The sequence below is a fragment of the Patagioenas fasciata genome, chromosome 2 (genome assembly GCF_037038585.1).
Source record: "Patagioenas fasciata isolate bPatFas1 chromosome 2, bPatFas1.hap1, whole genome shotgun sequence".
Lineage (NCBI taxonomy): Eukaryota > Metazoa > Chordata > Aves > Columbiformes > Columbidae > Patagioenas > Patagioenas fasciata.
Genome location: NC_092521.1, coordinates 65,539,005 through 65,552,508, shown reverse-complemented (window position 1 = coordinate 65,552,508; position 13,504 = coordinate 65,539,005). Strand labels below are relative to the sequence as shown.

The 13,504-nt window shown below is 36.3% G+C and overlaps 1 protein-coding gene across 1 annotated transcript in view; it reads right to left on the bottom strand.

Annotated features, from left to right (window-relative positions):
- The window catches only part of LOC136097897 (dynein axonemal heavy chain 5-like), a 170,365-nt gene that overhangs the window by 85,030 nt on the left and 71,831 nt on the right, over nt 1-13,504 (bottom strand). The window contains exons 44-49 of the mRNA XM_071804333.1: nt 11,712-11,846; nt 10,531-10,720; nt 7,665-7,882; nt 6,443-6,754; nt 1,518-1,607; nt 1,188-1,424 (exon numbers count right to left, since the gene is read on the bottom strand). Coding sequence (XP_071660434.1) covers nt 1,188-1,424; nt 1,518-1,607; nt 6,443-6,754; nt 7,665-7,882; nt 10,531-10,720; nt 11,712-11,846 — 1,182 coding nt within the window. The remainder of the gene's footprint in view (nt 1-1,187; nt 1,425-1,517; nt 1,608-6,442; nt 6,755-7,664; nt 7,883-10,530; nt 10,721-11,711; nt 11,847-13,504) is intronic.

The following is a 13,504-nucleotide window of genomic DNA, read 5'->3' as shown; positions in this document are numbered from 1 at the left end:
ACACAAAAAGTTGGAGACTTTCTACCTGCCCACATAATCACTTTGCATAAAAGCACAAAACCAAATATACTTCATAAAATGTACATTAGAAAAACTTTTATTCCTGCAGGCCAAGCATCCATTTATAATTGTCCTGGTTTTGTTAAAAACAAGTTTCTCTTTTAGTGAATTTTGCCTGTCAGCTAAAGCCTTCATATTAGCTGCATTTTCCTGGAGAACCAGATACATGTTTTGGTAAACCTAGCAATGGAATGCAAACTTATTGATAAGCACGGATGGACATCTCTCGAGAAGGGCAACAAGAGACCGGTGACCAAGAAGCTGACCAACCGTGTATAACATTCCATTCACGTGAATACTTCATATAAAAGTGGGAGATCACGAGGATCTCGTCCCTTTGCCCTTTTCCTTTTCCCTTCTGCTTATGGCCGACATTCGGAGAGGACCTTGCTAGTTGTCCCTGCGAACTGAGGCCTAGTGAGACTGAATCCAGCTCCGGTTGGCTACAGAGTCTAAGCCAAGACTTTGGATGCTGGCTCTGCAGTTGCTGAGACTTTCAAGATTGGTTTTGTATATTTTGTATTATTTTCTCTATTCTTATTAGTAGCATTAGTAAAACATCTTTAATTTTTCCAACTCTCTTCTCTCTGTCCTTCTTTCCCTCCCGATCACCTGTCCTGAGTGGGAAGGGGGGAGAGGGAGGGGCAAAAGAGGGAAGTGGGGGTGGGGGAGAGGAGGTTAACAATACATCTGCCAGGGTTTGATTGTCACCCCGCAATCTTAATCCTCGACAATAATCAATCAGTACATTCCCAAGCTTTTCTAAAAGGGTGTTAGACTAACGGGAGATATTCACTCCACTATTCTCCACTACCTGAAGAAAGCTTTTCCTTGCTGGGAGTTTTTAAGTAGTAGGGCGATAGACAGTAGACAAAGCTAAGATCACTTCTATTTCACTTCCAAAATTACGTCAAATGCATGTTCCTATTCTTTGCTAAAGATATCTATGAAAAAAAAAAAAAGAAAAAAAAAAAATCTTTCAAAAAAGAAACTTTCGAGCATTTGGTAGGGTTAATCTTCCCGACCAAATTATGCAGGGTTTTAAATGATACAATAATATGCCTCTTACCAAATACATCTTTCCTGTATGCTCATTAAGAAAGCTTGGCATGTCACAGCATACGAACCTTCTTTGACCAGTGCTCCCACTGGCCACAGGCATTGATAACAAATTCAAACATGGTTTCTTCTCCCTTCACAGGTGGAAGTTCTTTCACTGCTGAGTGTTTCCGTAAGAACAGCTCCATTTTCAGCCTGTCATCTGGTTCCAAAAGAGCTCCAGCTGACCACATCACAGCAAAAACGAACAAGCGAGCAATGTGTTCCTCGCTGAGCTGCTTCTCATTTCGGTCAGACAATAAACCCTGCAAAGCAGATGCAATATAAAACTACTGCCTCCTAGAACAATTTCCAAGCACAAAAAATAGAATGAGAGAAAAAACGAATGTCATATCTACCTGTAGGAGGTCAATAGCTTGTTTGATGTACATACATTCTAAAATTGGCATTTTTGGTGTCACAGCAGAGAAAACAAAATCTATCACATCCTGGAAAAGAAAAACATAATTTAAAAAATCTGTTCGCTAGTTTCAATGGTGTGATTTATTTTTAGACGAGACCAATTTCTTAATTTCAAATATATATTAAACTTTATTCCAAACAATATTTTTCCCAATTTGTGGGTTTATAAATATTCATACTTAGACCATGAAATTTTGCTAACAATAACATATTAGAAAAATAACTTTGATGTACCACAGTCAGCAGAATTATTCATATGAACAGCATACAGCAATTTCCTGAAGAGTAATTTGAAGATTGCTTTTCAGTTACATCAGGGATCTGCCATTTGTACTCTCCACTGGAGATCTTACTCTACCATTGCCATTTTTCGTAGTAGGAAGATCAAAGCACTAGAATTGCTGTAATGATATGTATTTGGCGCACAACCTCACTGCTATAGATTTCTATCGATCTGATCTGTTCTGACTGCACCATAATGTACCTGTCCCTCTTGCAACCAATACTCTCAGTTTTCTGTAGAGTCCTGGTAGGATCTAAAAGAAATTTTGCGGTTGGTTTTAAAGGAACCTGGACTTTCCCCAGGTTACTCCATAGTGGTGGCTACCATGCCTGCCTTTGCCAAGTGTTCTGTAACATCGTTAGCAAAGTGGTAAATTGATGTAAAGTCCTCTCTGAGATTTGCAGTGCAGAATTATTTTAAAATATCAATTGCCAACCACAGTACAGACTGATGTAGATGATAATCCACTTCCACCTTCATTTAACAAGTTTTAATATAATTCCATCCCTATGGGTTCCACTTGCCTTCTTAATCTTTGGAAATCAACACTGCTTTTTCATTCTGGTAAGTCAAGTCCTACAGAGACACTATGGGAGAGAGTAATTTTGGGGGGATTTCTACTTATGTCTCCTGTGTCCTTCCAGTGAGAAAGCTAAGACAATGAAGACATTAAATCACACAAAGATGAACAATCACTTAAATATTTTTGAAAAATCAGCGAGCTGAGTATTTATTGGCACTGAATCAAGACTTTTATCTATCCTCCTGAGTTCCATCTCACTAGAACAGTGGGTAACATGCGTGACAAAGGCTTAGAAAACAAACATCCCTTTTTTGTTATTTCTTGTTGACCAGCAAAAGCGCTTCCACGTCTGTGTGTTGCTTCTTGTGGCCTTCCCTCTAAAATGCCTGTTTTGCTCCCAGCAGTACACAGAGCGTTCAAGTGACCAACTGAGGGGGTTGTGGGTACTTCAAAGAATGGGTAGGAATAAGGCACTGAAACCAGAGTGGGAGAATTGAGTCTGAAGACTTTTAAAATTTGGACCTCGATCTCTCTGAGTTTCAATTTCTTCATCTGTAAAATAGACTAGATGCCTTGCAGGGCACTGCGAATCGATTAATAATTGATTTGATACACTCAGAATAAAGATATTTCATGAGTCAAAGAAGTCTGTGCTTTCAAGAGCCCAATTTTCAGCAGAATGAGTTTTAGGGTACTTCTGATCTCAGTGAGGTTTGTGTAATTTTTATTCTTTGAGTTTATGAAAAAAAAATCAGGTCCATATATGCTAATATTTTATTACTACTATTTTTAAAACACTACATGGCTGACAAAAAGATTCAAGATTAAGATAGCAGTTAGCAAGAATTTTGGACAGGGCTTCTGGAAATATGAGTTGGACCATGACAGATATACATAAACTGTGAAGAATTTGGATCAGAAATTTGCTATCCCTTACAGGGAAACTTCAAAATTAAATTAGATGGTAAAAACTCATACGAGAAGAGACTCATAGAGTGTACAGTCACTGTAGTGGACTGTAGAAAGCTCTTTAGGACAAGAAGTAGGTAACATACTCAAAGGGTTTAGACAAGCACAAGAACAATTAAATAATGCAAAGTTATTAATATCTGTAATATTAATTTGAACATCAGCATTCAAATATTAAAGCTAAGAAACTCTTTGGACTATATATTCAACTCTGTGCTCCAGAGGCTCTAGCAGCCTTTACCCAAATAAGACTAGGGTGAGATTTAGTGTGGAGGGAGCAATAAATCATAACTGTGTACTCTGCTGCTATTAGGATGTCTCTGAAGTCTCCAGAACAGGTCAATAAGGTATCCAGGACATCAGATTTTGGTTTTTTAAAAAAAAAAAAAAGTGAGCGTGATTTAAAAAATACTAAATTTTTTTCATTTAAACAATACATACAAATGCTGGAACTTATGCTACTCACATAACATCCACCACTAGTTTGAGCTTCACACTTTGTAGACACACTACATAAAGTCACTCAGGTAAATTTTTAATTATTTCAGTTGTTTGAAACCGTCTCAGAGAACTACTTCCATCAGTAAGCAATTCTGTTGCTTACAGGTAGCAGCATCATTCACAGACAAGAAACAGGCAGTATAGCTTCTAAATTTAAGAGAGCAGAGAAGTTATATGGGGATGGGAGTTTACTTGAAACTACTCCTAAGCAGAAAGACAGAACTGGGAAAGCGAGGGTGAAAGTCCGGTTCCTCAGTCATGCTTCTAAAAAAATCCCATGGAAATAGAAAGGACGCAAAGATAATCTTTATTCAAACAAAGTTTGTTTTGGTGGGTTTGGGTTTCGAGGTGTTTTGTTGTTGTATGTTTTGGTTTTGGTTTGTTTGGTTTTAAATTGATCCTTGTCTTTTGGAGTATATCCTGAATTTTATATAAAAACTAATGACTTGCAGTGGAATTTATACTATACATGAAAACAAAAACCACATTCCTTCCTCTGATTCACAACTATTATTCTCTGGTGCTTCCTCCTACATTATTGCTACTTGCTGTACCTTCATTATTATTTTGTCCAATATGCAGACTTTCAGTGACAAATACTATTAGCATAAACAGTAAGTTTTTCTTGTAAGCAAATCAAAATTACTATACCAGTTGTCCTACTTGTATTTTAGTTGAATTTAGATTGCTTTCAAAAGGTCTCTATAGGCATACTTAAAGACTTTAATTACAATATTTCCAACTATAGCATAATCTTTATTTTCTACTAAAAATCAGATATTTGTAAGCTGCTTTTCTTAACATTAGCATTAAATTCACCATGGTCTGTATTTGGAGTTTGATTACCGCTGCTGATGCATCTTATTTCACAAATTTTCATTTAGAATTCATTTATCCCGTCTTTTTTATCCGGGAGAAAATAGTTACTGTAAAAAGAGCCACCTGAATACAAAATTAGTGTTACCCTCATCTGTAAAATCACTGTTATTACTTCTATTATTTGAGAAGCAAAGATAGCTCATTAAAAGTGAAAAGAAAAATGACAGTGTGACAGCTTTCATTTACATTTCGATAGTTCCAAATGCAGCCTTCAGCACAGAACTAACTTCATATTTCACTGCATTTTCATCTCTCCATCTAATAAAATATATATTTTTCTGGACTTTATTGTTATTGCTGCAGGCTTGGGTATTTTAAATGTTGTTATTATGTTTTCAGAGTAAGTTGTAGCATAAAATATAAATAGAATTGTGGCAAAGAAGCAGTAAATTGACCCACATATACATTACTTTGGAAGTATATTTTAAAATTCATTATCAGAATTGTTTCTCTTGCTACTTCAGTAAATACTATGTCATATCATTACGTTTCGGAGGCAGAACAAAATGGATAGCTTGTTAAACACTGGTTTTAAAGTAAATGGGCACTGAAATGAAACATATATGTAATAAGAAGTTTGTTAACATTCAAGGCGTTCCAAAACTATATTAATCATTGCTTTTATCATGATTCATAGATAAACTTTCTGAAATGTCACTCAAAGTTCATTAAAAATTGCATTTGTAAAATCCAACAATGATAAAAAACATGACAGGAGAAACCCCTGTGAAATCCAACACCAATTACACAAGAGAAATGGCAGGAGAGAGGCAATAGGAAAGCAAGGTGTATCAAGTAGTTGCATTTGTTACACCGATGTTGAGGAAAACAAGACAATAATGCTAAAAGATTGCAAAGCAATAACTATTTCTTTTAAAAATTCTTAAAAAATTCTTGTAATTGAAAACCATGTACTACTGAGATTATGCTTTTAGATCCACTATTGAGTACAACTATCCATAATATTAATTAAACCTTTTTATTTATTCAGTATGCTAAGGCCAAATGCAGAGGAGGAAAGATTCTGAATTCTCTCTTTGGATCTAATGATTGAACACATCTTAGTCACAGAATGTATCAAAGAGAGAGCACCTCAGAAATCTCCTTCAGAACGGGATCATAGATTATAAGAATCAGGAGGAACCACTACAGACACCTGTGCTGAGCTTCAGAACACCACAGAACTGCACTACATTACTTCGAGCTATAGAATGTCTTTTAAAAACAACTAATGGGCCAAATGCATTCCTGTTGCAGTGAAACTGAGCACGATTTCACCAGAGTGAATTTAGCTTATTTTTTCCCAAAATTTACTTCTTCACATTTAAAACAAACAGGGAAGTTTATCTACTCCCTTTATGTATCCTAACAAGAATTAAAATTTCAGTAGCAGTTACAGCCAAAGAGAATATCTCTGTTTTGCTAATATACATTATAAAATAATCACAGAGTTAACAATTCATTGCCAACCAACCTATGCAGACAAAACAAAGCACCCAAATTATTCATCTGTTATAGTTTCTCTCATTCATTAGTGTTAGAGATAATTTTCTCTCTCTCTTTTTTTTCTTAAATCCTTCATCCTTATTTTATTACATAAACAAAGAGAAGTAAATAATTGAAAAAGCACTGAGGAAAAAACAATGCTTCATTAAATAAAAAATAAGAAGTGCATTTTTTTTTTCTCCAGTTGTTGAATTAAGTACCTGAAACACAGCATTAAAGCAATTCCACAGGACATCAGAGTATGTAACAGGTAGTGTTTGCAGCCAAGCTCTTAAAATAGGCTTCCAATCTAACACCGAAGAACTCATGAAGACCATCCCATTACGAGAAACTGTTGCAGGGGAAGCATTGTCAATGTTGTGTGGTTCAAAAATAATTTTGCAACTGGGGGACATTGGAATACGATCTCCATTGGCCAAAGTAAGGGTCTTGTTATCATCCAGAACAGAATTCAGGTTTTCAATCCATATTGCATCAACAGGTCCATCTAAAACTATCCAGATATGCTCACCCTAAAAAAAGGAGACACAGACACATGCAATTTTGCATACATTGACCAAAAATACACATTTACTTAATCTCAGAAAACGGACTCTTGGATATAAGTAATGAGTAAAAATTTGGTGTTGATTGGCTCAGCATGAGCGGCAGTTTTTATCATTTCTAAGTGATTTTAATCCTTCCTTTGCTATCCTGTGTCACACTGAAAAGGATATTAAGGAATAGTGACAAAAAATTAATTTGGGCTGCTCTAAGCATAAAGCTGTCCCTTTCTTCTACAAAAGTACATGAGCCAGCCCAGCATCCATCGAGGTGGATGAAAACATTTTCCATTAAACGCAGCCACACACATGGACAAAGTCAATCCTTGTTGGATGTTACCCAAGGATTTCTTGTAAGGCTTCCCGTTTTCCAATTGAGTACTGAATGAAGCTTCTGAAGATTAGAGTGTAACTATGATTTCATGAAACATCACCTGCAGGTTTCTTAAGAGAATTGGGAAATGTCTATACTGATTTCTCACCAGAGCCTCTTACATTCTGATATAATTAGCGAAAAAGACTGACAATGGCAAAAAATGAGACAGGAGAAAAATTAACTTTCCTGTCCTCAGATCAAAACATGAACAGGTCTTGCTTTTGCATTTGAGTGGCAGGACTACCTGCTTACAGAAGGAAGCAAAACCCTTAAAACCTTTTCCAATTTAATTCTGGAACCTCAAGTGTTTGGGAAGCCTTGTGCTCTCTGGCACATACACGTAATTGTGACTCTGGTGCACACTGAGCTATTCAGACACAAAGTAAAATTATTTTCCTGTTTAATTTTACGATATAAGATCTTTCACATAAATAACAGGTAATGAGACCTTATGGAAACAGTATTAAATGTCTTTAGAAACTATCATGATACAATATCCATTACCTTCTTTGCTTTTAAAGTTTTTCTCCATAGTGTAGAGAAAATACCATCTGTCCAGTCATTTGTAGCAACATCAAGGGTACCGAACATCTGGGAAGCTGTGATTGCCTTTGGGTTCATTCTCATCTCTTTATGGGGAGCTCCACAATCTGTCATTGCTTTCATCAAAATATTAATGCATTTTGTCTTTCCTGCACCAGTTGGACCTAGAGTCATCATACCTTAAAACAATACAAACATGGTTTAAAATGAAATGTCAAAGTGTCATGCTACCATTTAACGGTTCTTTGCATCAATGATCTTTGCTTTATTTTTATCAAAAACCAATACAAAAAATATGTTTCTCACTCCATTTACTCAATGTTGACTGAAATGGAATTTAAAAATATCATTAAAAGGCCTCTATAAATGTCTGTGCTATTATAATAGGCAGGCGTATGTGGGTCTGTATCCTCCCTCAGGCAGTTCTGTTCCTCTTTCTAATTGGAAAACACAACTGCCTTTTGATGTTTGCACGCAGTGACATTGACATGACTGATGGTAAAAAAAAACCAGTAATTTCTAAATGTATTTAATGAGAACGAGTAGTTCTCAATTATATTCAAAATTGAGTGTATCTTTCTGAAGTAAAATAACAAAAATATGTACCTGCATCTATCCATGCTGACATTTTAATACATTCTCCTTGCATAAAAAATAGTTAAACAGCAACAACACTTTTAATTTCACATCTTCAACAATAAATTGAGCCTACAGTTGATTATTTTTAGTTATATTTTCTAAATCAACTATGCAAGAGGCCTAGAGTCTGTTCAAAAGCAGATGGGACATTCAAACCAAGTCTTCCAAAGTCATCTAAGGGAGTTAGATAACACTTATTAACCCTTGAGGCAACTGGACAACATAGTCCTTAGTTGGCTTTTAAAACCTCTCCAGCAAAGGTATAGAACAATCACAAACCCCAGTTACAAACCTAATCTAGTACATTGCAGACTGCCTGATGCTTTCTGTAAATTAAAGGAAGCTGAATGTTCCCAAAAACAATTTGGGCACCCAGACAATCATTTACTCATGCCATATGTAACATCTAGGGAGATGTTAATGGAATGGCCTTTCTGCTGTTTTCAACAGCATTTGGATCAAAACTGTTATGCAAAAGAGACTTCAGGACCCATGCACGGAATCTCCATGCACACGTGTTTTTGTGTGGAAACTAATATTAAAGCCCAGGCTGGACGGGGCTCTGAGCAACCTGATCTAGTTGCAGATGTCCCTGCTCATTGCAGGGGATTGGACTAGATGACCTTTGATGGTCCCTTCCAACCCAAACTGTTCTATGATTCTACAATTTTATGTGTGTGTGCATGAGCACTCCATTTGCATATATTGCCTCTATTTCAACCAAGAGCAGCCATGCATTTTACAGATTTTTCCTCATTACTTGAAATGCCATGGTGACTTCTCCGTAAATCCAAGGGTCCATGAGTAGGACAAATGGAGGTCAGGAAAACAGAGATCTTTTTCCCTCCATGCAACAACCTGTGTCATAGAAAGGCCCCGGGCATCCGAATGTTAGGCCAATTGGAGGTGCATGACCCCTGGGAATGGCCGGGATACGTGGAGAGAAGCAGCATCTAAGCAGAATGACACAGTGGACCCTGCAGATTTCGGGGCAACAGTGGTCTGTGGCATCTCACAGACCAAACAGCTGCCTCTTACAAGAGGCACATTTAATCATGACTGAAATCATCAAAACGTAGTTCCAATATAGATAATAGGTGTTATGATTTGATACAGAACACTGAACCCAGTGATCTGGATGTAAATTATTAACTTGGCACAGCATTAACCAGTTCTTTGCTCCAACCAACAATCTGAATTTAACCTTTGAGACATTAAGCTCTGAAACTGTGCTATGCAAATGGGTATTTCCTTTTATTTGTTCCCTTAGTTTAAGCTTACTGTTCTCTTATTATGACGTGGGAATGGAGAATTAAAAGGATAATATCTTCATCAATCTTTGCTCCTTCAGTTACATTTCCTTTATATTTTGTCCTTCATAAACTAAAAAATCCTTATTTGTTACAGGTTGTGGGGATGGGGGACATTTCAAAGTAGACGTATTTTTTTTCCACTCAGCTATGAATTGTAAGCCTGGTTTTACTACTGCCTTTGGTAGCCTTCCTAGGACATGATAAACTCTACTCATTAACCCTTTGTGCAATGTAAAAACGTATTTTCACAGAAACAGAGGATGACTGAGGTTGGAAGGGACCTCTGGCGACAACCTTGTCCAACCCTCCTAGTCCAGCAAGAGGTCCAGCTTATTCCTCCTCAGTAGATAAGGCCAGAATTGAACACAAAAAGCAACACTTGGAATTATACTCCATGCTTGGTAGAATCTATCAAAGTAAAGGTTTGAGAGATTATTTTCTGTAATCTTGTCAGCATCATAATCTCAGAGGAACATTAAACATGAGCTTCATGACTGTACTGTGTCTGAGGGTAACAAGTGTTTACAGAACACTGAACGAAATAATCTGTTTCTGAATTTTAATGTATACTCTACATTTCACCTTGTTCCACAGAAATGTCAATCACTGAAGGCCACACTCATATTTCCCACAAAAACATAACACAACAAAGCTAAAATCTCACTATGTGTGCATTGTACACCCCCCCCAAAAAAAAGAGTCATAACAGTTTCCTAGCAAAACAACCTCATAGGCTTTAAAAATTACATCTGTTCAATTTTAAAATACATATTCTGTAAATAATTACATTTCTGTAAATAATCTGCGTTCTGTAGCAGATAAAATAAACAACTATCGCTTTCATGCAATCTCAAACCCCCATCTAGCATGCTAACCATGTCGGACTTTTTGAGTTTCATACAGCTGGATGAGTTTAAGTATCCATGGTGGATGATGAATAAGCCCGGCTTTCTCTGCCTGTTTCTGGATGGCTGACTGAAGTTCAGGATACCCAGCCTTATCCAGAGTAATTCCAGGGAACAGGTCATTAATGAGACTCATAAATAAAGGTTCATCTTCATCCACCTGTCAAGGATAAAGTAGAGGGAAATACATTATTTATTCATTGAAATGATTATTACAGCTGTAAACAATTTTAAGAACATGCAATTTAAAGGATGGCCGTAGAAAACCTTTTATTTTCCAAAGCAAATATTATAATTATGAATCAGTTTTATTAAGCAAATTTCATACAAGTAGTAATTTCTAAATTAAATGTTAACATCTTAATAAAGTAGTCTTCAATATACACACACACACGTTTCTTCATTTGTCACATAAGCCAGCAAGATTTATTCAAATTATATTTTACTTTGGATTTTTTACGATTTTTTCCTTCTGCAGGTCACTGAAACATGCCTATAGGTTTGAATGCACGTACCAATGCACTGAATAGATTAACATCAGATACAGAGTAATTGGTTCCGTGAGAAAAACGGCTCCCAAGGTAAACACACAGAGCCTAGATGTGTTATAACCTTTCAATTATAGCAATAAAGAGAAATATGAATACTTTAAACAGTAATATCAAAAGATATTAGACTATACAAATAGGCGTTAGCTGCTTCCAATTACCTCACTCATTGCAATTCTTATGGTGTTCTGAAAAGGCAAGATTCCCAAGAAATGTATAAATTGAAATTCTGGATTAAGAAGGATCTTTAATGACATTATTAAAAGTTAATACAATGTATTCTTCCTTTCTCTCCTTAGATAAGGCAGAAAGAATTAAAAACAAGAGCCAATTAGAGGATCAGGTTAGGTCCCCTAGGTTCTAATGGTATTTCCAACAATTTTTTCAGCTAAGGCTTCTGATGTGTCTTCCTCTCTTTAAAAGACAAACAGTACTCACACTGTAACTGTATTCTCATTCTCCACTCACTGGCAGACCATATTAAAAACTGCAAAATAATGCATTCAATGACTGAAGAAAAAGAGCTTTTCAATGTGCGTAATAAATACACTTAAAAATGCAAACAAAGTGCTCTTTTTGGGAAAGTCACCACCATTACAATACCAGTTTGGAAAGGTTCATGTCCCGCAGAACTCTCATCACTACTGTTTTCTCTGGCTCTTTGGGATTCGATCTTTTCACTGCTCCAAGTGTCCTTAAAACAGACAGGATATTTCTAAGCCCAAAGTCATAGTGAACCTGGAAATAATGCATGAACACAAATTGTACCACAAAGATTAAACACCTTAAAATCAAGAGAGGGCTGAAAACTAAATCCATTAAATAAATGAATATGCTATTGAACTTCTAAATATGATTAAATTCACACCTCTTCTTTTCAACTACATTTCCAGTACTGTTGCTACCATATCTTGAAGATATTTTCCAGTGTTTTATGTCCATACCTGCCAAGCATGTCTATCAGTGGTAGACTACCACTTTTATAAGTTATTTGTAACAGAGCTGCATATTCTGTCATTTTTCTAAATTCATAATTTGCACAAACAGCAAACCATACATCTTCAGACCTGCATCAGTTTTCTGCTCACGCAAGGACTGTTGCTATCTTGATATATGGTACTGGGATTCACGACTAAAGGGGCCAATCTCTTGTTGATATAAAGAAACATACTGAAAATATTCAGATACAATTTGTTATATGTAAGCATATTCTACCCTGTACTTAATGGCTCCCTGCTCTGTGGATGGTTTCATAACAACTTGGTTCAGAGCAGAAGGATGTACTTCCAACAGCCATGTGCATCCTAGAGGTGTATCTATGCAGCTTTGGACTTAGGCAGGTAAGGGTGGAAAATCTTCCCTTTCACTACGGGCACAGTTGCATATTTGTAGAGACATACAGACATATTCAGTTAATTTTAGCACTTATGCCTGAACGTACAATTCTCTCTTAGTCAACATAGATTTAAAAATATATGCAAGTGTTCTGTAAGGTGTTTCCTCTTTGACCATTGATGCAATTCCTAGAACGAAAGCTATCAGGGTAAAGGTTTTAAACTATGAAGTCTCCACAACTGCTGGCTGTTTGGAAAACTACTATAAGTTGTAAAAGCAGACATAGGAGATAAGAAATATATTCTTCTACTTGTGGAATATCTGCTCCCCCTGATTGATTGGAAATATTTTTAAGACCAAGTGCATAGACTCTTTTCATACTATCTGTTGCACATTGACCTCAGCCAGCTTCTAGATGCCCACCCAGCCACTCTCTCACTCCAACTGCTCAACAGGACAGAGGGAAAGGAGAAGACGAAAAGAAAGGTTGGTATAAGGATGGAGGAATCACCAACTGCCATCACAGGCAAAACAGACTTGACTTTGGGAAAATAAATTTAATTTATGGCAAATTAGAATATATTTGGATGGTGGGAAACAGAAACAAAATTAAAACACCACCTCTCCCCCCAAGTCCCCACCCCTATTTCCCAGCCTGACAAATTGGAACAATACATTGAGTACAATTCTGAATTTTTAGCAAGAAATTACTTTTTGATGAGGTTTGCAGATGATACCAAGCTGGTGAACTAGACCACAACCAGAGTTCAAAATTAACAGAGAAATTCAATAAATGATCTACGTATTATACAAATAAATAAAGACAAGTGCAAATATTCTACAGAAGTGAAAGCTTTGTTAAATTTGAAGAAATACTGTCATACCTATTAGAAAAAATAAAATTGGCTAAAATGACTTATAAAGACAGTTTTTTCTGGTGCATTTCAACTGACCTACATGACGAGTGGTTTAAAGTGACCATCATTTATTTTCCTTAATCAGTCTGCTAGATTTACAACTGCTTTGCCTTTCAGGAATAGCACAGAAAAGCTAGAATTTAC